We start from the raw sequence: 22,390 nt of genomic DNA, 5'->3' as shown, positions 1-22,390 counted from the left end.
TATCCCACTCACAGAGGCTGATCTAAATCTCAACCTGGGAGAATTTAAAAGGTCACTCTCTCAATACACAGAGAATGTACTCCCTTTTCAAATACCTCAACCTTCTGTTAGATATCATTATGTCTCTTCTTAGAAGTATTAGCCCTCCCTGGAAGAGTGCAGAATGGCTGGAGTTAAGGAGAGGTCACCTCCTCTCTCTGATACCAATTCCCCTCAATCCATGTATTCTGTCCCCTGCACCAAATTTAGAAGCATATTTTTTTTCAGACTGAGGTGGTCCAGCCATTTAAAGCCGCACGTAAAAGACATGACCTCCATTTAAGCATTAAATGGCATTCTGTGGTGCTTGGTGCGTTTCAGCCTGTGGTCGAGGGATGAACGGGGGATGAGCTGGATTGGGTGTGACTGGTTTGTACTCAACGTTCCTGGACCTGACTTAGGGAACTGAACATCAAATCAGATGTTATCCAACACCCTGAGTAAAACCTTACCAAGCAAAAGTCACATTACATAATCCATTAAAAACAGACCAATACACAGAATTGGTCAAACGCACAAGAAGCTCATTGATGTTGGTTAAACCTGAATTATACATGTTGCTATATCCTGCAATGACGATAATATTGATTTGAGTTGGCCCCCAATGTTATGTACTGTTCATAGGTGAATCTTTCTGTGGTTTAATGTTTATGGCCCATTGCCTCTTGGCTGAGAGCACAGCAGGTGGGCTGACCACTGAGGGAGCACATGCACGAATGATAAATAGCCTGAGTAACCTTATCGCTGCGACTGACATCGAGACCCTGACAGAATGATAATAAGCTTGATATCCTTTGTGTGGATCTGTGAGTGGTTGGATCTATGGCATGGTTTCCATCAATAGAAATTGACAGAATTAACCAAAGAACAGCTCAAAAATGGTTACCAGCTGATACACCTGGAAATGTAATCATAGTTGTGGACTGAATCCCTGGATTTCCCCCAAAAAATATAGGAAATGTTTAGCAGACATTTTCAATTCACTTTGATGCTGTAAAATGTTGACATCTATGCTAATATAACAATCTAAAGAGCTCAAGGCAGTGTTTCTAAGGTCAGGGATACAAACTACTCACATTCTCAGCAGACAGAGAACAAAGTAGTACACCAGTGCATGGAAAAGTTGACTAAGAGCAGATGTGACAATGTGTGAGTCCGTCTATGTAAAAAAGTCACTGTGTGTGTGGGCTGGGCCCTAACAGCAGCTGTTCTGAGAATTAAGAGACAAACTCATGTAAACATGTACATTCCTTAAAGAAATGTATCTGTGGTTCACTGAGAGGAGGGGAGGACTGCAGCAAACATCCTGTACAGTCTTAACCTATGCAGACATCCCACATTAACCATGTATATAATAAACAGCCTGAGAGATCCCAGTTCTGCTGACATTAACAAAGCAGTGACCAATGATCATGAGGCACTGCAGTGAGTCTCTCTCTCTCTCTTTCTCTCTCTCTCTCTCTCTCTCTCTCTGACTCTCCCTCTCTGTCTTTTCATCTCTCAAACGACTGCTCTAATAGTAGAGTTCGGACAAATCCAATCCAGTATCTGTATCGATACTACAGTGCTGATAATGAAGTAATGTATATATTGGATATTGGGTTGATGTCACTGATTCATGTACTGATTCCATAATCTGATGTTTTTAGGAATAATAAATATGTAATAATTAAATTCTAAGCCCAGAACCCAAAAAGTTAATTATTATGTCATTCCAATTCTCTTATTATTTAACTCAAGTGTAGAAAATTCCTTACTGTGCACATGATTTGTATTTTAAGTATTTTAAAACATTAAAGCAGTTGACGTAGAAAATTCTACTCTTCCTGGATGTGTGTGAAGTCTACTTAACAAGCAGTTCAAATTAATTCCTTCAAGTACATTTAAATGTTACCAGCAACAATAATAACGGTCATATAATGCGCATAAAAATAACAATAATAATATATTCAGGAATAAAGAGCTGTGGTTATTAAAATTAGATTCAGTATCAGCAGAAATCCAAACTCAAGTATCAGAATCTGATCATAACTGAAAAAGGTGGACCGATGCATCTCTATCCATTACGATGCATTGATATACAGACCTAAAGACAAGCCAAAGGCAAAACAGCGGGCTGCCTCTAATGCCACAAAAACACAAAAACAGACACTTAAGCATGCATGTAAATTCACCTGCCTGCACATCTACTTAAAACACTTAACGGCATGCACTCCGAGGCACTTTATGTCCTGCAGCTGCTGCAGAGCTCTGCCAGACACACCTCCTGCCGAGCTACGTAGCAATAGAGTCCCACATACGTGTTGAGAGATGGGCTGGGATACACACCTGAGAGTCGCCCGATACACTGGCTGCCTCTTGTAAGGGATGTGTACGGTTGACTGTCCTGGTTGGCCCAGCATGTTTGCTGCAGGTCTGTGATTTGCTGTGCTGTGCTGTGCTCCTCTCAATGGTGCCTGTGTTGGTGTGTGTGTGTGTGTGTGTGTGTGTGTGTGTACTCGTCTCAGCTGGTATTGCTGCTGTTGCTGACGTCCTTCACCGAGCACTGTGGCGTTGGTTCATTCAAAACATCCTCCTTCCCGCCTCTCTGGTGCAGGGCTGCTAAGGTGGAGCTAAAAATACCTGCAATCACTGAACTGTCCCGTCTCCACTGGCGTTAGGTTCGTGATGGGAGTCATTAAAGCAACCAACCTAACCACTACTAACACTACATCATGTAGAGGCCCCGACGCACAAAGTGAAACCACAGCTACAAAGCATTAGCCGTCACCCATGTCCTCATATTCTCTCTCCTCTCTGTAGTGCTACCCTCTCTCTCCTCACCTCTCGTCCGCTCTCTTCTATGTATGCATTCCTCAGCACAGCTCTGCCATCGGAGCTCTTCCCTGAACTGGACGCCCTCTCTGCTCCATCCCCTCTGCAGTCATGCAGGCAATACACAGCATGCACAGCAGGAAGGGGGAGAAGGAGAATGAGGAGGAAGGAAGGAAGGAAGGGGAATACAATAGTGAGTAAGGAGAAAAAAGATGAGGGAGTGATGGGAGGAAAATGAGAGAAAGTGCACTAAAACCTAAACATTACATATTACTTCATGATAGATAATTGTATTAAATATGTGCTGATCATTGTACTATATTGTACTACATTGTACTATATTCTATACTCTATATGCAAGTAATTTGGTACCATTTGTATCAAGTGGAAATTTTGTATCCATCACTAAATTGAAGCTATGTACCTATGAGTGCAGAGATGACCTCTAAGGATATTATATTATTTTACACAGGCTCAACCTGTCAGCTACATAATAAAGACAAATACATGTATTTAGTAATTTTACTATGCAGGCGGTGACTGTAAACTGTTTAAATAGGAAACGCTGAGACAACAACCGGATCGCAACCTGAAGAGAAGAGAGTGTGAGTTGGGGAGCCATTATGAGAAATGGAAGTGATGACTGGGCTACAACCCAACAGCTAAGGAGACAGATGACTGTGCCATGCTACAAATGCCTCCTATCAGCTAATAAAGAGAGTGGGGGTCCAGGTGAAAAATGTTTTCTGTAGCAGCGAAGGACTCCGGAAGTCAGTTCACAGATTAAACTGACACCACCTGCATACGTACACACGCACACAAACATGCAGGTAATGCATCCAGCTGCTGTTGCCCTCGGCCCCCGAGTTTCATCCTCTGCTGCTCTTCTCATCCATCTCCACTCTCCTTCCCATCTCATTAGCATACCCCAGGAGTCGCAGGCACTCGCACTGCAAGTAAAGACCTCTTCAGTGCTGTGGAGATGATTCCAGGCCGACGTGTCTCTGGGTCTAACCACCACCAATGGTCATATAAATTGTGCATTAGCCCTGTATTACAGTAATCCATCACACCGCATGGGAAATCTCCAACATGAACATCATACAAATGCAAGGCCACTGGGACCTTGACCTTTGGCTACAAAAATAATTTCCAAGTTCAATTGAATGTTTGATCATTACTAGAAACCCAACTACCCTTAGTGGTAGAAAGTAACCAAGTACTTTTACTCAAATACTACACGTACAAGGTATAGTTACACTTCACTAGAGCCTTTCAGTTCTGTACATTTATAATGTATCACATTTCAGAGGGAAATACTTTAGTACGATTCCACCATATTGAGCCTTAATAAACATTTCACTTGCAGATTTAGGTTTTACATGCAAAATATGATCAGTTTATAAATTATAAAACTATAAAGTATGATGTAGTGTAGATTTTATTTTAATAGAAGATGAAAGATTTTAAAGTATTTAAATAAGTAAGAAGAACAATAGAACCACACAGAACCATAAGTTGCTCATTCCACCATTAGGAACCGTATGGACTACCAAACTTTTGTGCTGTGATTGTGTTGTGTGCAAGGAAAGTGATGCCAGAAAGAGCATTAGCACGTACGATTGATTTAAAGTAGAAAGGCGATAATTACAGAAGTTGCTGTAAAGTAAAGCATTAGGGATTTATCCTCTCAATCGTGAATGTTGCTATCTTGTTACTTACCAGATGTGAAAATCCGTTCAAAAGTCTCATATGTCCCAAACTCTCCTTATTCTGAAGACGACCAATAAGGAGTGTCCCTCTCTGTTCTCCAAACGTATATTAACTGAGCCTGTTTCAACTGAGTGCACAGTGGGAGGTGTGTATTAGACAGAGCAGAAAGAGTATCAGATGGGAGTAGATCTGCTGTTTCAGCCTTCTCTCTCTACTCTCCATCACTCAGTTACACTCCCAGCACTTACAGTACACAGCTCTACTTCTCTCCTCCAGGGCGGAATAAAACAATATCACTACATAGTTTGGTGCCTGCAGAGAATTTAGACAGAGGAGGAAAAAAAAGCACCTTAACGTGTTGAGAAACTGTGAAGCCACCGCTCTTTGTGGTGACCACAGACGAGCCGAGATGTGTTCACACAGTCAAAACAAAGTGCTGACATTGGTGTCTGACTGCAACCAGAGCCCTCAGTCTCTACCCCAAGTTATCACATCACGTCCCAGTCAGCCAGGGAGAGGGGATGGAGGACGGAGAGCAGACTGTAGCTGAGAGGCAGGCTCGGGCTGCTGCAGTGCCCGTTCAATAATCCACAGACAGACGTATAGATAAGAGCAGAGGGCTGGATGACAGTGGTTTAGCTTGATGTGTAGACGGCCAAGTCAGCATTCATACCTCACTCTATGGCTTACTTCAACTGTTGTCATCCTGGTTGTTGTTTACCAAACTCATGTGGTGGGCTTAAAAGCTTGACAACCACAGAAACTCATGCACTACCTGTCTTGTTAAAAAAATATATATATTAAATATAGAAGCAAATGTGATACTGCATCAAAAAGACAAAGACTCAACAGCAGTATCTAGTGGCTACATCAGGAACAGCACTTGACAATGCACACATTCCACCACGATTCAATTATTCACTGACAGGGGTGGACATCATCATGAGAAAAACACCACAGTATATAATACACTGTCAAAATCACCACTAAATCTTTGCCGCAGTATCTGATCTTTATCTCACTAAGTAAATTAGGGTTAGAGGTGACGACTGCTCACGAGGATCTTAAACTATCACACAGATTTAGAAAAGTGAAAATGAGATTAAATCAGATCATGAATAAAATAAATTTGCCTTGCATCTCTGCACTAAAGCAAATTAAATTGGATTGCTTCGAGAGAACTTACACAGCTGTGTGGTCAATGTGTTCAATAAATGCTGCAGTGAGTGGAATTGGCCTAACCTCCGAGATCTGCTCCCGCCAGCAGCGGACAGATGGTCCTTTTCATTTGTCTTTTCACACTCAATATTGTATTAAACAAAAACAGCAATATTTAATCAAGTAATCCACAGTGAGCCATTATTTCAGGGCTTGTACACAAAATCTGCAACTTATTGAAGTGTTGCGTTATTCAGACAAGCAATATATATGGAGAGTAAACCACAAAGCATTATTATTATTGCAACAAATCTTGTGATTATTCCCTAATTGTAAGATTAAGAAGACAAATCTGTATCGAGATTCAAGGTGCTAAGTTGTAAAATAGCTGTGAGTGGAGAGACTTATTTCTCTTTTTCTTTACAATCGGGACATGAAACTAGTTCCTGTTCTCACAGGACCGTGGAGTGCAGTAGCGTTCAAGGTCATCTTGTGCTTAAAAGTTGTTTTCTCAGATTTGTTCCCCCTCATTTCCTGTCTTAACCTGATTTCTCACAATAGCCCAGTTTCTTGTGTGCATACATAAGCCCAGTTACTGAATGAATGCACTGCAGTGACTAATATATCATATTATAATTGTGGTTTTTTTGGGCCACACAATGAAATATTTTCACCTCATAGAAAACTGAAGACAAGGAAAAACATTTTTAGATGTGTTTCTGAAAACTTGATGCATGTAGGTCCAATAAACTTTCTCATTAGCTTCACTAACAATGACTTGAATAATATTAAATGCACAATAGAGCTGAGAGAACTGCAGAGCTTTATCTCTCTAGACCTTAAACATAGTCATTTGATCCTGATCACAGACAATATGGATTATTAAAGCAACGTTACTGTTTTCATACAATAACATTTTAATTTGTACCCGTAGCATGTAGGTGATAGTAGTGCCCAGTGGAAGTTTCATGGTAGAACTAGAATGGCACTAATAGGGCGCTTACCTCCACCAAGGCCCAACAGTCTCCTCAAATTGTACCAAATTACACACATCCATATATATCAGTCCTGTAAATATGCCTGATTATTTTTTGATAATAATCCATTAATTATTCCCTGGGAAATCTGTGAAAATGTCAAAAAACACAAAGTTATAGAAAGAGATGCACAAGTCCTAAATTTGCCCCTTTGTCCACATCTATGATGGGTTTAATGGGGTCTTCCTTGGCCCATGTCCCCTCCTCCAAGTTTGAAGGAAATCAGGTCAGTACTTTTTGTGTAATCCTCCTGATAGACAAACAGCAATGGAGGTAATAAGTAAGTAACATACTTTTCATGCAGTACCAAGCGTTTTTTTTATCTAAATGGAAATTTCCTGTGCTTGCAGAAAAGCAACACTAACACGATATCCTGTATTAGACTTTCAACTGGTGAAATGAGTTTCTCACGTTTAAATTACCTTCATATTTCTCATCACTTTTACAGCCACCCCTGCAATCTATTGAACAAAATAGAGAAGAGTGCTTCATGTGAAAATGCTGGATCTTATATATGCTCACTAGAAAGACTTTCTCCTTCCATACAACATCCATCTTCCACCTTTGCGGCTTTAAACTAATAAATTGTTCTCTCCCTGTCTCCGTGTGGTGAGAGGAGAACAGTGTGGGACCTGCTCCTCTCTGCAGTGGCTCCAGTCGCACTCAGGCTCTGACAGAATGCGGCAGAAAAAAAACTGTCATCTGAATTCAATCAGAGGGAGGGAATACAAACTCTTTCTCTCCTCCAGAGATGCAGTGAAAAATGACTTGGATGCAGAGCTTCTTGTTAGGACTTAAATCATCTGTTTGTTTCATGCCAGCTACATTGACTGTACATTATTACAGTAAATCTGGTGTATAAAAACCTCTATATCACACAAAGCAGCAACTTAAATGTTACTGTGTAATACCATTAAACCAGTGTTACCTTGTCTCAATCTGCTTCTCCTCCTCCTCCAAACTGGAGGGCTCCAGCTCAGACACCAGCTCTGTTTCATGATCAGCTGAGTCAGACCCCTGACCGAGGGGCAGGCAGCTGCAGCAGCAGGTCCCCATCCCAGCCCGGGCATCTCATCTGCTCTGTTTCTGCTCTGACTCCTGCTCCAGCTCCAGCTCTGACTGGACAACCAGCTCAAAGCTGTCTGGACAGTGACTGACTCATTCTAGAAAATGTATATCATCTTACAGAGCACACCTCAGGTCCGCAGCTCTTTACGTATTCATTCATTGCAGGTTAAATATTGCAAGTCCATCCAAGTCCTGATGGAAAGCTTCCTTTCAGCACAACTGTCCACTGTACAGCTCTCTCAATCTCCTCTTTGTTTCCATCATTTTTATTCAGTCCACTTTAACCTCGGACTATTTGTAGGCCGCCGACAGGAGCAAACAGTCTGTATTGTCTAACTGTCACAGGCCTCGTGATAAGTTACCGCGAACGTGATATTGACAACACAGCTCTGTTTATAAATCGTTTTGGCCTCAAGTGAACGGACAGGCCGCCTCACCAGCGGGGAGACAAGACAGATGCACAGACATAATAGACGTACACGCTTTAAACATGATACAAGGACCTACTGATAATGACAAATGGTCAACATAAATCACCCTACAGGACTCCTTATATCAGATTCAGTATTACCGCATCCGCTGTTAAAGATGCTGTAAGCATGTGCGCTGCTGCCATCTTCACGGGATTAATGGTTCATGCTTCAAGGCAAGGTTGTGTCTACATGCGTCTGTTGGAGGAGAATGAAGTGTTAATAATGTTACATGTATAGTGTGTGTGTGTGTGGGGGTCAGAAAGAGAGAGAACCAATCCCGCTCTCTCATTGCTCCACCATCACCTTATTTGTATTTCATATTATATTTTATTACTATGTATTCCATCTATTATTATTTCTATGATGACGCAAAAGAGCAATTTGCTCTTCTCCTGACCTTGAAATGCATTCAGCCTGATCATTCACCATTTTCATTCCCTGCACTGCAACATGGTGCAATGGTGGAAAGAGAATTGCAACAAGCAGCAGGTTGTGTTTGTCAAACAGCAGGAATTGGATGCTGCAGTAAAAATGGCTTAAGAGCACATATGTTTACAGCTCATCTCTTGTGATTCAGCTTCAGCTTCGTTCTTCAATGGCAAAAAAAAGTAAAATGGACTCAACCACAGTATAATGTTAATAATATCCTTCTGACTACAATCATCAGCCAGCAGGTGCTTTTCAACATAAAGACAGGAAGTCTGTCTAACTTGACAAAGCCCTTCGACACGGTACAGGAGTTTGGTGTTTTCTATTCGCCTGTCATCTTTTGCAAAGAAAAAACAGGAGTAGTCGGATCCATCCAGATTCTGCCTGTCAAGAATGACACAAGCATTTTGTAGAATCTATTTTCAGCTGAAGGTCACTGTCTCAACAAACTGCTTGAGGGAAGCTAGAAAAGAGAGGGACTGAACTGTACACATAGTAAAGTAAAGTGATAAATATTTGGGCAACAGATGAATTGCATGACCAGACACCATGTTGGTATAAAAAAATGGGAAAAAGGAAAACTGATTGATGAAGATGATAATAACAGGGGTTCTGGACTTAATATAATTCTAAATATAGGCATGTCAACATGCTTAAGCTGATTGTCAGCCACCTCTGCTGTAAACTGAAACCTGTCAAACAAAACTCAATCAATCAATGACAGTGGCATTTTACAAATTCTATAGGCAAAGAGCAGATTCAGTAAAAAACGGATGAATCCATTTAGAAAGTCCCTGATATAAATATTTACTATAGTAACACTGAAGATAATAGCTGTGGTTTCCTGTATGCCTTGGTGTCAATGTCTGCTTTGGGTTGCTGCAGAGTACAAGTGTCAGTGCATCCTACTGTACCGTCAGGTACTCTTCAATTCATCCATCCATCCGTACCACATTTCCATTGTGGTACGGGGTAAACATACTGAGACAAACAACCCTTCACATTCACACCTATGGACAATTTAAAATCTCCAGTTCAATCTGCATGTCTTTGGACTGTAGGAGGAAGCCGGAGAAAACCCACACAGACACAGGGAGAACATGTAAACGCTCCCACTTAAGCACTGTGTCGGCCCCTCTTCAATTCAGAGGTTTAAAATCTATATAAAGTGAGGGTGTAAGAGTCTGAAGACACAGCTTTAGGAAATATGGTACCCACAGGACCCCATGGGACCCTATGAGGGCAAATCCTTGCAACACAGCACGCAATGTGCGTAAGTCATTTCTCACAGTAAGCAGGAACTGGGAAAGTGTACGAAAGTGTGAAATTATTTGGAAAATGTAGAAACTGCGTCTGAGTCTCTGACACCTGCACTATATAAATATGCAATTAGTATTCACTCCCTGGAGCACAAGTACAGTAGGAACGCTGTTGGTGTTCTGGGATCTTATTAAATCAAACATCTGTGACAGAAAGTTCTACTTGGATGAGCCTAATGACATACGCAGTTTCATCTGTACCTGCTTGTCTGTAACATCCAAACACTGTTTACACATGATCACTCTCTCAGTAAACACAACAGATTTAAACATATCTGTTTCTATATCAGTATCCACAGAGGGTTTGTCCTTCTTAAGTAGACTTTCAGTGAGGAGTGAAGTGAGGCTGTTAGTAATTGGTATTCATTGATGTTTTTTTTAAGTCTTTCTTCATTCCCATGGCACTCAACAAAGATTACCAAGCAACGTTCCTTTACAAGCACAGTCCTTAGTGCAAACATTAGGCTACTCAGCAAATCTAACAGCAGTCAGTCGCATCTATTACACTCAGTGGAAATCTAAACTAATACCTTTGAATTGTGTTTTTAAGCTTCAATGAAGTTTGAGGTCATAGTCTCAGTCTTACTCTGAGCATTGACAACTTCTAAAGTAAAGAATGACTTAGTTATATCACAGGTGAGTTTCTGCTGCTTCTTGGAAAAATAGAAAAAAAAGAAGAAACGACTGAATGCACCAACTTCCTCCCTGAGTCCAAAGCTGGACCAGTTGGGAAAACACTTGAAAAGTGTTGTCTGTCAAACCAAAGTCATATCCTAAATCCATTGTAGTCAAGTGACGTGGCCCTGAACAAAGAAACACAAGGAAGTTTTACCTCACTTTAAAAGTTTGAGTCAATGTCCAGTGTGAAACTTGGGAGTCGGAGTTTGCCTTTCACATATGAAGAATGCAGCAGGAGATTGTCCGAGTCAGACACGTTCACAGTCAAGAGGTGGTGCTCGGGTAGCGACGTGCAGGAGACACGACATGGAATGTAAATCCTGCTGCTGAAATCTGGTCTTTTTGTTTCCACCACATTGACACCAGCGTCGGCCTGTTTTACCAAAAGCTCTCAAATCTTGTTGGCTTTCCAAGTTGACATCTTCGTTACCATCTTCTACGTGTATGGAACCTCTTTTTCATCCTGAGATATTTATATTCTTCCAGTTTTGCGTCCACTGTGTGTTATGACTCCGACACGCCCATAGCTCACTGCGACTTTTCCTTCCATTTTCCTGCTGTATTCTCACATGGACTCACTCTGAAGTGGTGTCTGGACTTCAGTTCATATCTGAAAAGCAGCTTCAGAGGGAAGTTTTACTTCACTTTTAAACTAAAGGTCAGCGTCCAGTGTCAAGGGTAAAATATTACAGCTCAGAAGGGAGGCACAAATTGCTTTTGAAATACTTTTTTTCCCGGACATGCAATTACTTTTCTTGACAGAGCACAAAGATCACCTACAAGTCAGTGCTTCAGTTAGGGATATGGTTAGGACCTTGGGGCTAGTTTCTATCCTCTCTTTTTCGCAATGATGTTTTTAATTCTGCAATAATGTATGGATTTTCTGTTGGTAGAAAAAGAACCTTCATTAAGTCAGCCTTGAGATAAGGGCCTGTAAGGATACTAGACTAATTTTTATCTATTAAAATGCCCTGCTTCAACACTCCCAAAACATCCCATGGCTAAGTAATCCACACTGTCCACAACAAATAGTCAGCTAGTTAAAAAAATGCAAGCACAACCTAAAAACCTAAGCAGCAGGGGACCGGATGAACACTAAAAATACCACTAAAGATCTAACAATGCAATATCGATGGGCTCATCACATTTGCTGAGAGTTGAGACAGAAACAGGGGAAGCCACTTTTGTGAGTTTTAGGGTGGATATCAAACACTTCTTCCTGGACTGTCCCACAGCTATTGTAAGTCCACTCAACAATGTGAACTGTGTCCTCAACAGGACGCCATTGTACCTCACTGGGGACATTTTTTCCCTCAGGGAGCTATAGAATTGCACATTTCCTGAGTGCCACGAATGTGCTGGAGAGTAAACCTAATTGAACTGGATTCCTTTTATGAGAAAATTACTTAACACAACTTCTTAATATTAATCATATGCATATTCTTCATATTTAGCTAACAGACTGAGAGTACATTAAAGTTTATAACAGATAAAGTCTACTGCTCTAAGTTGAAAAAGAAGCTTAACTTAGTTGTGTTATAATTTAATTTAGAATTAGTTACACACATCTTGTTGTTACACGTGTCAATTTTCATGTTTAATTGCTTTCTTGATTATAGATGTAATTACACCTGTAGACCTCAACACACAGACCAGCAACACAGAACAGTTACATCTGCAGCATATTATCTTCTGGGATTGAAAGTGCAATGATTCTGGAAGATTATTTCCAAATTGGGTCACTTCCTTGGAGATTTGCAAGAAGTATGATAGTCAGTCACACTCCGTCTCAATCTGCTGCCACAGATGACAACAGACCTCGCCCCTCAGTTCTGACAATCCCCTCCTCCAATCTTCACAGTTCACTCACTCTATTGATTTGTTAATGCAAGTGTATCAAAAGTACAGTTCATAAAATGTATATATATATATATATATATATTTTATCATGAATAAATCTTAATTAGTGTGAGCTGAGAAACTGAAAAGGGTTTTAACTCGCTACACTTCTTGTAAAGCAAACACTGATCAGATAGTGCAGGGTGGCTAAAAGGACGATGTGTAAATAAATACGGGGTCTGAACAATCCCTCCTTTGTATCCAACTAAATTCCACCATCAACACAAACCAAATCTACCGACTGTTGACACGGCAGCACCGTGTCGACTTCCTGCTAGAGTTTGTGTCTGTGTGTTTCCTGGACAATGGAGAGGTCAGAAGAAAAAGGGGTTTGGACGACACTGGTTTATATGAAAGAACCTACATGCTTCATGCTAAAAGTCAGATTGTTCACTTCAAGTCTGTGGTTTAGTTCAAAACTAAAAAGACTAAAACTAACTAACTAACTAAAAAGTTACGTCTGAAATATGGCCAAAGTCCAAGTTGTCCTGTCCCTTTACAATTTTTTTAATATCACATTGGCCAGAAGCCATCTTTCATGTATTCAGTCTGGCACCTAAGCTGTACAAATATTCCTGTTTTAAACCTTTAATCAAAACCAACTCATGTTTTAAAACCAAAGTATTAATACATTAACCTGGTCCGTGTCACTCTTACAGCTCGACACAAGCGGCACGTCCTTTAATTACCTCATAGACACAAGGGACACATACAGAAACACCATTATCATCATGGCATTATCTCTGAGCCCAGTAAATCAAATAAACCACCGCAGATAAAATCACCCACAATGAGAAAATGACATTAAATGTTCCTCACTGGGTTGTAATGAATAGTTCGTGCACATTACAAGTTGTACACCAATCAGCCATTTCTCTCCTGAACCCTGAACACCCACCAACTTCTCGGTCGCACTGCTTCAAGAATTAAACAAAGATGAATCAGTTTGTCTAACAGCAATTTAATAAAGTTTTATATACAATTTAGGTTTTTAGTATTACTGCTATTTATGTGCATCATACTTTGACCTGCCTGACATAGACAACAACATAATAGTGTGATCATTGTTAGATCTTTATCTCAATATTAATATGTTCATTTCTGGTTGAAATTGAATGATTCATCTTTTTATTTAGAGACAATTAATTTGAACTAATGGGTCGCTGTATTTTTCAAGATTCAATTACATCACAAACTAGAGCACATAACTCTGTTGATGTTATCTTTTTAAGAAAGAGAAAGGAAATTCTCAGATCCACTGCCAAACTATCTGGGATTTTCCTCAGCTCATGCCTCCCCACTCCATAAAATTCCATTTAAATCTGTTCAGTAGTTTTTGAGTTATCATTCTGACACACACACAAAAACATCAATGAAAACAGGTAATGAAAATAATGACCCAGCTTTTACCCCTTTTGGCAAATACACCAAGAGAAGGTGGAAGGTTGTCAACTGTGCTCAAGATAAACCTCCTGAGACACGAGAATAGTCCTGGTTTGTTCCTGTTCACTGTTTGACTCCGAGAAGCCCTCAGCAACAAAGAGTCAAGCAGAGAGTCGGAGCAAAACAGGATCCTTCTACCATCCAGCTGGGCAACAAGTAGTCGCCTGATTTAACCGCCCTGACATTTAGGCCACCATATATCACACAACTTCACTGTCGCATTGTTCTTGCTTCTTAGAGAGAGAAAGTGATTGAACAAGGGACACACAAAGGCCACCTTTATTCTAAACACAATATGTGTCAGCAGCAACAAATTTGTTAGTCGAAACCACTTTAGGTTGTTTTCTTTTCCAGCACACATATTTTGATGCCAGCATTTCTTTCCAAGTGGCTATTGACATCCATTTGTTGGATTAAGTGCGACCTCTATTTATGATTTGTAATTTAAAATCCCTGACTAGATCGATTTTTAAAATAACTATTACAGATTATTTAATTTGACTGCTCATACTTATTTCTGTGTAGCAGGCACTGCCAGTAACTATCAACAGCAGAGAAACGACAGCTCTGGGGATTTAAAACCTCCCCATACAGGCCTTCTGTCTGGAACAAATGGGGCAAACTAAAAGGGCGATGACAGGACTACGGGTAGTGGAACTGTGCAAAATGTTAAACAAGCTACTGAAGGAGGAGTCACTAATTCAAAAAGATCCAGCTCCAAAGAGGAATTCAAGTCTCTCCACTTCGTCTTACTGCAGCGTTCTGGAAGTCATTGTCAGCCTGACTTATCCAGTTGATTTTAGCATGATTTTATAGAAGCTGCCGTGGCCTGGTTTCTCTCACACTAACGGTCTGATACACATTGATAGCGACAGACCAGAAACCACACAAATACCCACAGTTTAAAACCAATACAACACAAAGCAGATGGGAATGAAAGCTGGAGTTGGGAATTTCTCCAATCCCACGGTTTAAGACCGGCACAGTCCTGCCTTATCCACTTGAGAGCGTTTATTTCTTTTAATGATCTTCAAAGAGTGATTCATGCTTTTGTCACGTCTCATCTGGATTATTGTAATGCAGCGTTTACAGTGTTTACATCCCGTAGCCACAACTCGATTGCATAACTTCAGGATGTGCAAAACACGGCAGCGTGACTTTTAACCAAACCACAAAAGCAAGATCATATCAGCTCTATCAGAGCTCGGCAATGACCTTTTGAGGAATGTGAATTTTACTAAAGAGGTTATAGTAACATATAGTTTTATTAATAATACCACACACCATTAAGACACTCAGCAGTGTGCATTATATACTTAATTTTAAATTATTCGTTTAGTATTGAAATTAATTAGTATATACATTCCAGCTATTACTTCTCTGTTAATTGTCTTTTCATTTGCCACTGATTTGTGAAGCACTTTCTATAGTCTATAGTCTTTCTATATGAGCTCTATAGATTCATTATTGATCATTATTTAATAATGATTGTGATACTAGTGTGATGATGGTTTATTAATAAAGAGGTTTTATAAATCTAACAAAAACAATGGAAAGGCATATTTCTGTCTCTGTGTGTACACATTTGCTTTGCACACATTTCTTTCTCTCTTTGAATCGTACGGTGCAGTGGTAACACTTATTCTTCTAAGTGCTTTCTTTGGCAATTGGCCGGGCTGCAAAGCCTGAAGGGTTTCTACTCTGCAGTAGACTTGGATGAACTCCTCACTGGTCGGTCAAGCCATTCTGAGTTGAACACATTTGGGTAAAAAATAGATTGTTTCAAATCGATAGTCGGAAATTTGAACATTCAGAAAGAACATTAAGTTTAATAAGAGAAGATTTAAGATGTTTCATCTCACTTTGATTTCACGTTTCGCAGAGTACCTGCTCTTCCTCTCTCATCTCAATCACTTTCTGTCTTTCTCTTTTTCTCAGTCTCCTCATCCTGCTCTTCCCTTACTCACGTCAATGAAAGACATCGAACCACAAGTAGTCAGCAAGAAACATTCTCAAGTTAACTGCATCCCCCTTTGGTGGAATCAACTATATCTATCCAGTTTGCTGACATAGTCAAAGAACCACTGTGTCGAGTAAAGACACAAAGTCATTGACATTGGTGATCAGATAAGAAAATTGGTCTTCTTGGTGTTACACCACATCTTTGCTGCACCACAGTAGAGTTCGTTGTGGCAATTACTTTTATTATTTTTATGTGAGAAAAATGACTGAGGTCCGGACCTTGGGTGACCTCAGTGGTGGGTACAGCCATGACTGAGAGGCACATAAAGGGAAAAGACATTCTTTGCACATGACTTTTAACTTGTCTGGTGGGACAAGCACATTTGTTTTACACTTGCCCTATAAAAAAATCCACTTGTCCCGTATAAAGAGACAAATCTTAATGTTGAGCCCTGGCCTACTTCAGCCTCCCTTCTCTGGCTGCCGATCCTTTTAGATTGGATTTTAAATTTTACTCTTGGCTTTTAAGGCCCTGCATGGCACTGAGTTACTGAGCGTCTAAATCACTCCTCACAGCTCGTAGCTCGAGATCTTCACACAAGACCCTGATAGTCATATCCTCATGAAGGTTGAACACCAGGGGTGACAGGGCTTTTACTATTAGGGCGTCAACCCTCTGGAATATTTGACATGAGGATCTTCAACTACAATATTCACTGTCTGGTTTTAAAACACTGTTTGATACTTATTTTTTACAGTCTGGCTTCTGTTTAATTATGTTATCTGTAACTTACTTTATGTGACATTTATGTGTTCACTTTATTCATTATTTTACAATTACCTTTACTGTTTTCTGTGCTCTTTTATTACATCCACCAAGGAGGGATCTTTGTTGGTTTGTTAGCAGGATTACTCAAATACTACAAAACGGATTTGCACCAAACTGCGGATTAAGGGGTGGATCCAGAATGTTTTTCATTTATATTTCTACTTATAAGAACTAGATAATCCCGTATAGGATTGTTTTCTGCCTCGGTGGAGGTATGTTGTGTGTGATTTAGAGATGTGATTGTTTTCCAGCCTAATTCATTATTTTCTCCTTTTTCACTGCTATTTGTTTGTTTGTTTTTTAGCAGGATCACGTAAAACTGAACTCATTTTATTGAAACTTGGTGGATGGGAGCCCATTCACTTTTGGAGTGGTTTTGATTATGGGGCAGATCTAGGGATTATTTGTCACTTTGTTTAACCTTGCAGACGTTTTAATGCATTTCTCCAGAGATAATGCAAAGATCTATATGATAGAAATCAGGCAGGTTTAGATTGCTAATATCTATGAACAGGTGTAACTTGGTGTGGATTTGAATAATGATCTGGATGTAGCTGATCTCAACATATGTATATGCAATATGGTGATAAAGTGGCCAATCAGCCGTGGCGGAGGGATGTGATCTGAGGGTGTCCTTCTACTTGTTCCTATTGTTATTATCATTATGTATAATTGTGAGACCAACGTGAAAATCTAACCAAATAAAAACGACTTCACAGTGTGGTGTGTGACTTTGGGAATTCTTGTCCCCTCCGCCTCAATAATGCAATCATGCCATACATCTCTGTCACCACATGGTCACACCCCTCTCCTGCAACCTTTGCAGTCTCTCTCTCACTGCCACACACACTCACGCACACACACATCAAGGCTATGCACCTATCTAATGGAGAGAGTAGAGGTCCTGCATGGAGGATGTGAGGAGAATTTTAATAGCCCGCCTTCCTCCTGTCCTGCTCGGCACTGCCGCTCTCCATTCACAGTGCGGCCGGAGAAAATTGGTTTCACCTATCAGATGGGACCCCGAGTGTGTGCATCCATGTGTCCGGGTCATTTGTCATGAGACCTACATGCATGTTACCAGATGAAACGGTGCGTTCACAACACGGGACTGTTTAGTTTCAGTGTGTGGTGGCAGCAGATCCAGCGTGTTAGCAGAGGAAGAGAGTGGAAAAGCACACACACACACACACACACACACACACAACACACACACACACACACACACACACACACACACACACACACACACACACACACACACACATACACACTTGCCTCTCTATAGTTGTGAGACTCTCATTGACATAGTGCATTCCCTAGCCCCTTACTCTAACCATCACAACTAAATGCCTAAACCTGAACCTAATTCTAGTCCTAAACCTAAACCAAGTCTTAAACCCTCAAACAGTTTGAAATAATGAGGACCAATCAAAATGCCGAAGCACAAGTACACACACACACACTCTCTCACTCTCACTCTCTCTCACACACACACACACACACACACTCTCACTCTCACACACTCTCTCTCTCTCTCTCTCTCTCTCTCTCTCTCTCTCTCTCTCTCTCTCTCTCTCTCTCTATCTCTCTCTCACACACATATCACACACACACACATACACACACACAATGTAAAACAGCTTAATGAGATCAGATTTTTTCGCTCACGAGCCACTCACTTGATGAAGTAGCTGGCCCCTTCGTCCGTGAAGCCCTCCTCCCATCCTCTGGGCAAGTCTGCAGGGCGAACAAACACACACTGAAGCGAGTCGCACACACACAGAAAACAGACAGAAAACAGGCAGAAAACAGACAGAAAGAAACCCCCGCTGCAGCAGAAACCTCCGTCCCCCCCTGTCGTACCTGAGCGGATCATGTGTCCCGAGTTAACCGGCTCACCAGTGCGCGGATGTAGCCAAGTGGTGCTACGAGTTTTATCGCTGCAAGAGAGACACCTGTTACTGAGCGATAATAAAGGAAATAGAGCCGCTAAACATCCTCCCCGCCGCGTTACTAATGACTCGTTACGTGTCCGGAGGCGAGTTGCGGCCACTCACTTGATGAAGAAGACGCGGCCGTCTCTGCAAACTCCGTACGACCAGTGGTCAGGTAGGGTGTCCCGTCCGAGAGGTGCCGCCATGATCCCTCGTCTCCGCCTCGGCTGGTCCCCCCTGTCGCCCCCTCTCTCCAGTCCGCAGACTTTCTTCCAGGGAGCCCGGGCAACATCCACCGCTAGGGCTGCATAGTTTGTTTTAAAGGGGAAGAAACCCTCAGTGGGCAGCGGCAGACCTCCACCGGGGCTCCGTGTGTGTTGTAATGGGAGCTGAAGCTAACCTGTTTCCCACGAGAGGCGGTGCTGCTGCTGCTGCTTCTGCTGCTGCTGCTGGTTAAACATCAAGCTCAGACACTGTCAGTCACACATCAAGTATTGATAAAAAACACCCCTGGAGACAACATGTGATCCCAGAACATGTCAGTGAAAGTGTAACCACACTAAAGCAACACATGTCAATCATAAGGGATATTAAAGTACTGAATATCTGAAAGAATTGAACCTGCAGTTTTATCTCTGTTTGAGCTGCAGTGTACAGTAAGAGAGAGAGAGAGAGAGAGAGGGAGTGTGTGTGTGTGTGTGCGTGTGCGTGTGTGCGTGTGTGTGTGTATTGGAAAAATGGATTAAAAAAGCATCCTCCAAGAACAGTTTCATCACAGGTTTATAAGAGATGAGACACAGCCAATGTCCGAGGGGGACTGGGAAATTAAAAGTAGCCTATTAGTTCTCAGTCCTTTGTGACTGGGGATGTTTTAGAGCACAGTCATCCAAATAACTAACAGAGGAAATGTTATACAGATACAGGAGGGCAAAAAAAAGGATTAAGACAAGAAACAGACAACAAACAAAAAAACATTTCCAGGTGAGATGTTGGTCAAGAGGTTTGTTTGCATTTGAACCCAGATGACATCAACTTAAACTGGTGAAGTGTTCAACAACTTTCTGAGTCATGATGAAAAACTGTGAAAATCCATCATTTTTAAAAGTTTTACCAAAGCAAAGCATTTTCTATACATTCTATGTATAGATATATACAATCTTATGTAATTCACTCAAACCAAAGTTTACAATGAAAACGTTACACATGGATAAAAAAAATTGAAACATCCAACGTTTTTGGATGTATCTGTACTATACTTAGTAGATTTATGCATAAAAAACACAATCATTTGAATAAAATGCACAGCGACATTTGTGAGCCAGAAAATGGATAAAGACTTTTACAAGAAGCCCTAAAAAAGTGGGGCCCTATAGACATTAAGTTTTCATTTGGATAGAGAAACCTTATGACGCAGAACTATATATATATAAATACAGATTCGTCACTGTAGCAGAGCTCATCTGCAGGTGTGTGTGTCTGTGCATAAATTGTCCTGGAAGGTTCAGGTGCAGTCTATCAGGCTCACGTCACCTTCACTGCAGTCACACTGAGGACAGAGAGCCTCCCCGTCCGTGACAGGTTACAATAATGCTTACACGGCATCAAACAGACCTGCCCAATTTACCAATGCTCCCCATAAATTTCACGCGGGCTGTGTGAGGACAGGAAACATTCAAAGTCACAGTAGTGGTGGCACAGGAGTTTTTATTTTGCTGAGCATCAAACACCAAAAGAGAAGCAGGAAGGTTTGACGTCATCGTATCACGCACCCTTACATAATTACCATTATTATGATTACGTCCATATAACTTTATGTGCTTTAACTGTGTGAGAACAAAAGTTATCCCAACACAGCCAGGAAGAGATTCCTCTTGTGTTTCCTACGAGGTGCAGCTTACAGAATTACCTTTGTGAAAGTAAAAAGCTGTGTCAGTTGGCAGGGAGCAGCAAACATCTGTTATAAATATTTGATCTGTGATTTCCATTCTGGGGAGCTTCATTGAAACATTCTCTCGTGGTTTAAGGCACTGTTCTTCAAAGATAGTGAGAGATAAAACACTTCCTCTCAAAATCCATTATCGTACAGCTGTTGTGCAGAAACCCCTTTGTGGTAAATCTTTTAACGTCTTATCTGCTTGACAGAAAAGTCAAAGAAGAAATGGATTTCCTCTGCTCAAGTTTATGTTTCTAACCATGCATGCAACTTTTTCTTCATAAAGGACACAAGAAAGGAATCATCAAGTATGATAGGTCTACAGAAGAGTGACAAATTAAGGAATAAATGCGAAGAACTAAACATATAACAAAAGAAATGCACATGTCTTCATAAAGGACACAGTAGTCAGAGAATGGGCAGAATCCATTGATGCCTGCATTACTGGATGATAAGTTTTGAATCTTGGATCTACACCTGATCCAATCCCAGTTAAAAACCTTCCACCAGCATCCATTCTAGTTGCTAGTGCTGGCACAAAACCTGACACTTGTTAAGTATGTTGGATTTCCCTGTAACTACACCCACATCTGTATTTTATTTTGAAGGAATAGAGAGTGAATCATGAGCAGCAGGCGATTGCAACAGATTTAAAGACGACAAGGTGCTGCCTGTGTTGTAAGGTCAAGCACGGATTGATCGATCTCTGCAACAGGCATAAATACAACCTGGGTTAATCAATTGTCACACAAACACTTTAAGTTTGGTGATATGTGGTGCAGGATGAACTTGTTTTCTCCTCAACCAGTCTGCAAAATGAAGCACAGTGTAGCTGGAGCACCATAAATACTGCAGTGTAATCATCTGGTATCCCGACTCAATTGCTGTTATTTGACCTTGCTATGATTTATTATCATCCCCACAACATACCCATCCTCTTATACATACTAATTTATACAGATGAATACACACATATTTTATGCGCAGTCCAGTGAAGCTCTGCAGTACGGTCTCTGCTGCTGCCTGCTGCTGCTGCTGCTGCTGCTGCTGCTGCTGCTGCTGCTCTCCTCCTGCCTCTCGGCTGCCAGAGGTTCACAATGCAGCAAGGTGACTCAATGTTATTGTCTTCTCCTCAGAGAGAGACTCCTCCTGCTGAATCACAGCTTACAGAGGGGGAAGAGAAGAAAATGTAATAAAGATTATCTCATGATCAATTATATCTTTACTGAAATGCTTTTTCTTTTAAATTCTCACTTCAGTCTCAGCAGAGTAACGTATATAAATGAGTGTGAACCGGTTTCTTAAAGAGCCTGAATTAAAATACCTAACGCACATTGTATTTAGACTGTGGCCTCCTCATTTGTAGAGCGTTTAATCATCATATAGTTGCTGATTAAACAGAAGTGCTGATCCCACCCAGCTTTCTTTCAGTTTCCATGTTTATGACCTGAGACAATGATGAATCTCCTTCCATTGAGTTATTGAACTGACATCTACAGAGCAGGGATGTAATATTTATCATAAGCCAATTGATGCACATTAAGATGATATTCATTGTCTTGTTGTGCCTGCTTATAAAAAAGCTCATAAAAACTACTTTTTATTTTCCCTTTAGCACTTACATTTCCAGTAGAAAGCCAATGTTTTTACAACTCACAG

General features: G+C 40.9%; 1 protein-coding gene across 15 annotated transcripts in view; it reads right to left on the bottom strand.

The window, feature by feature from the left end:
- plekha7b (pleckstrin homology domain containing, family A member 7b) overlaps positions 1-19,377 on the bottom strand; it is a 66,258-nt gene extending 46,881 nt beyond the window's left edge. For 8 of the 15 annotated variants that reach the window (XM_035160718.2, XM_047340803.1, XM_035160690.2 and 5 more), the window contains exons 1-3: positions 18,922-19,376; positions 18,728-18,804; positions 18,544-18,601 (exon numbers count right to left, since the gene is read on the bottom strand). In XM_035160718.2, coding sequence (XP_035016609.1) covers positions 18,544-18,601; positions 18,728-18,804; positions 18,922-19,004 — 218 coding nt within the window. In that variant the 5' untranslated portion in view covers positions 19,005-19,376. Of the gene's footprint in view, positions 1-2,367; positions 2,515-18,543; positions 18,602-18,727; positions 18,805-18,921 lie in introns of those variants that run through there. The other 7 variants (XM_035160649.2, XM_035160708.2, XM_035160658.2 and 4 more) reach the window with 3 other exon arrangements.
- Between the last annotated feature and the right edge of the window lie 3,013 nt (positions 19,378-22,390).

This window comes from Hippoglossus stenolepis, chromosome 1, assembly GCF_022539355.2.
Source record: "Hippoglossus stenolepis isolate QCI-W04-F060 chromosome 1, HSTE1.2, whole genome shotgun sequence".
Lineage (NCBI taxonomy): Eukaryota > Metazoa > Chordata > Actinopteri > Pleuronectiformes > Pleuronectidae > Hippoglossus > Hippoglossus stenolepis.
This window is presented reverse-complemented; position numbering and strand designations above follow the sequence as displayed.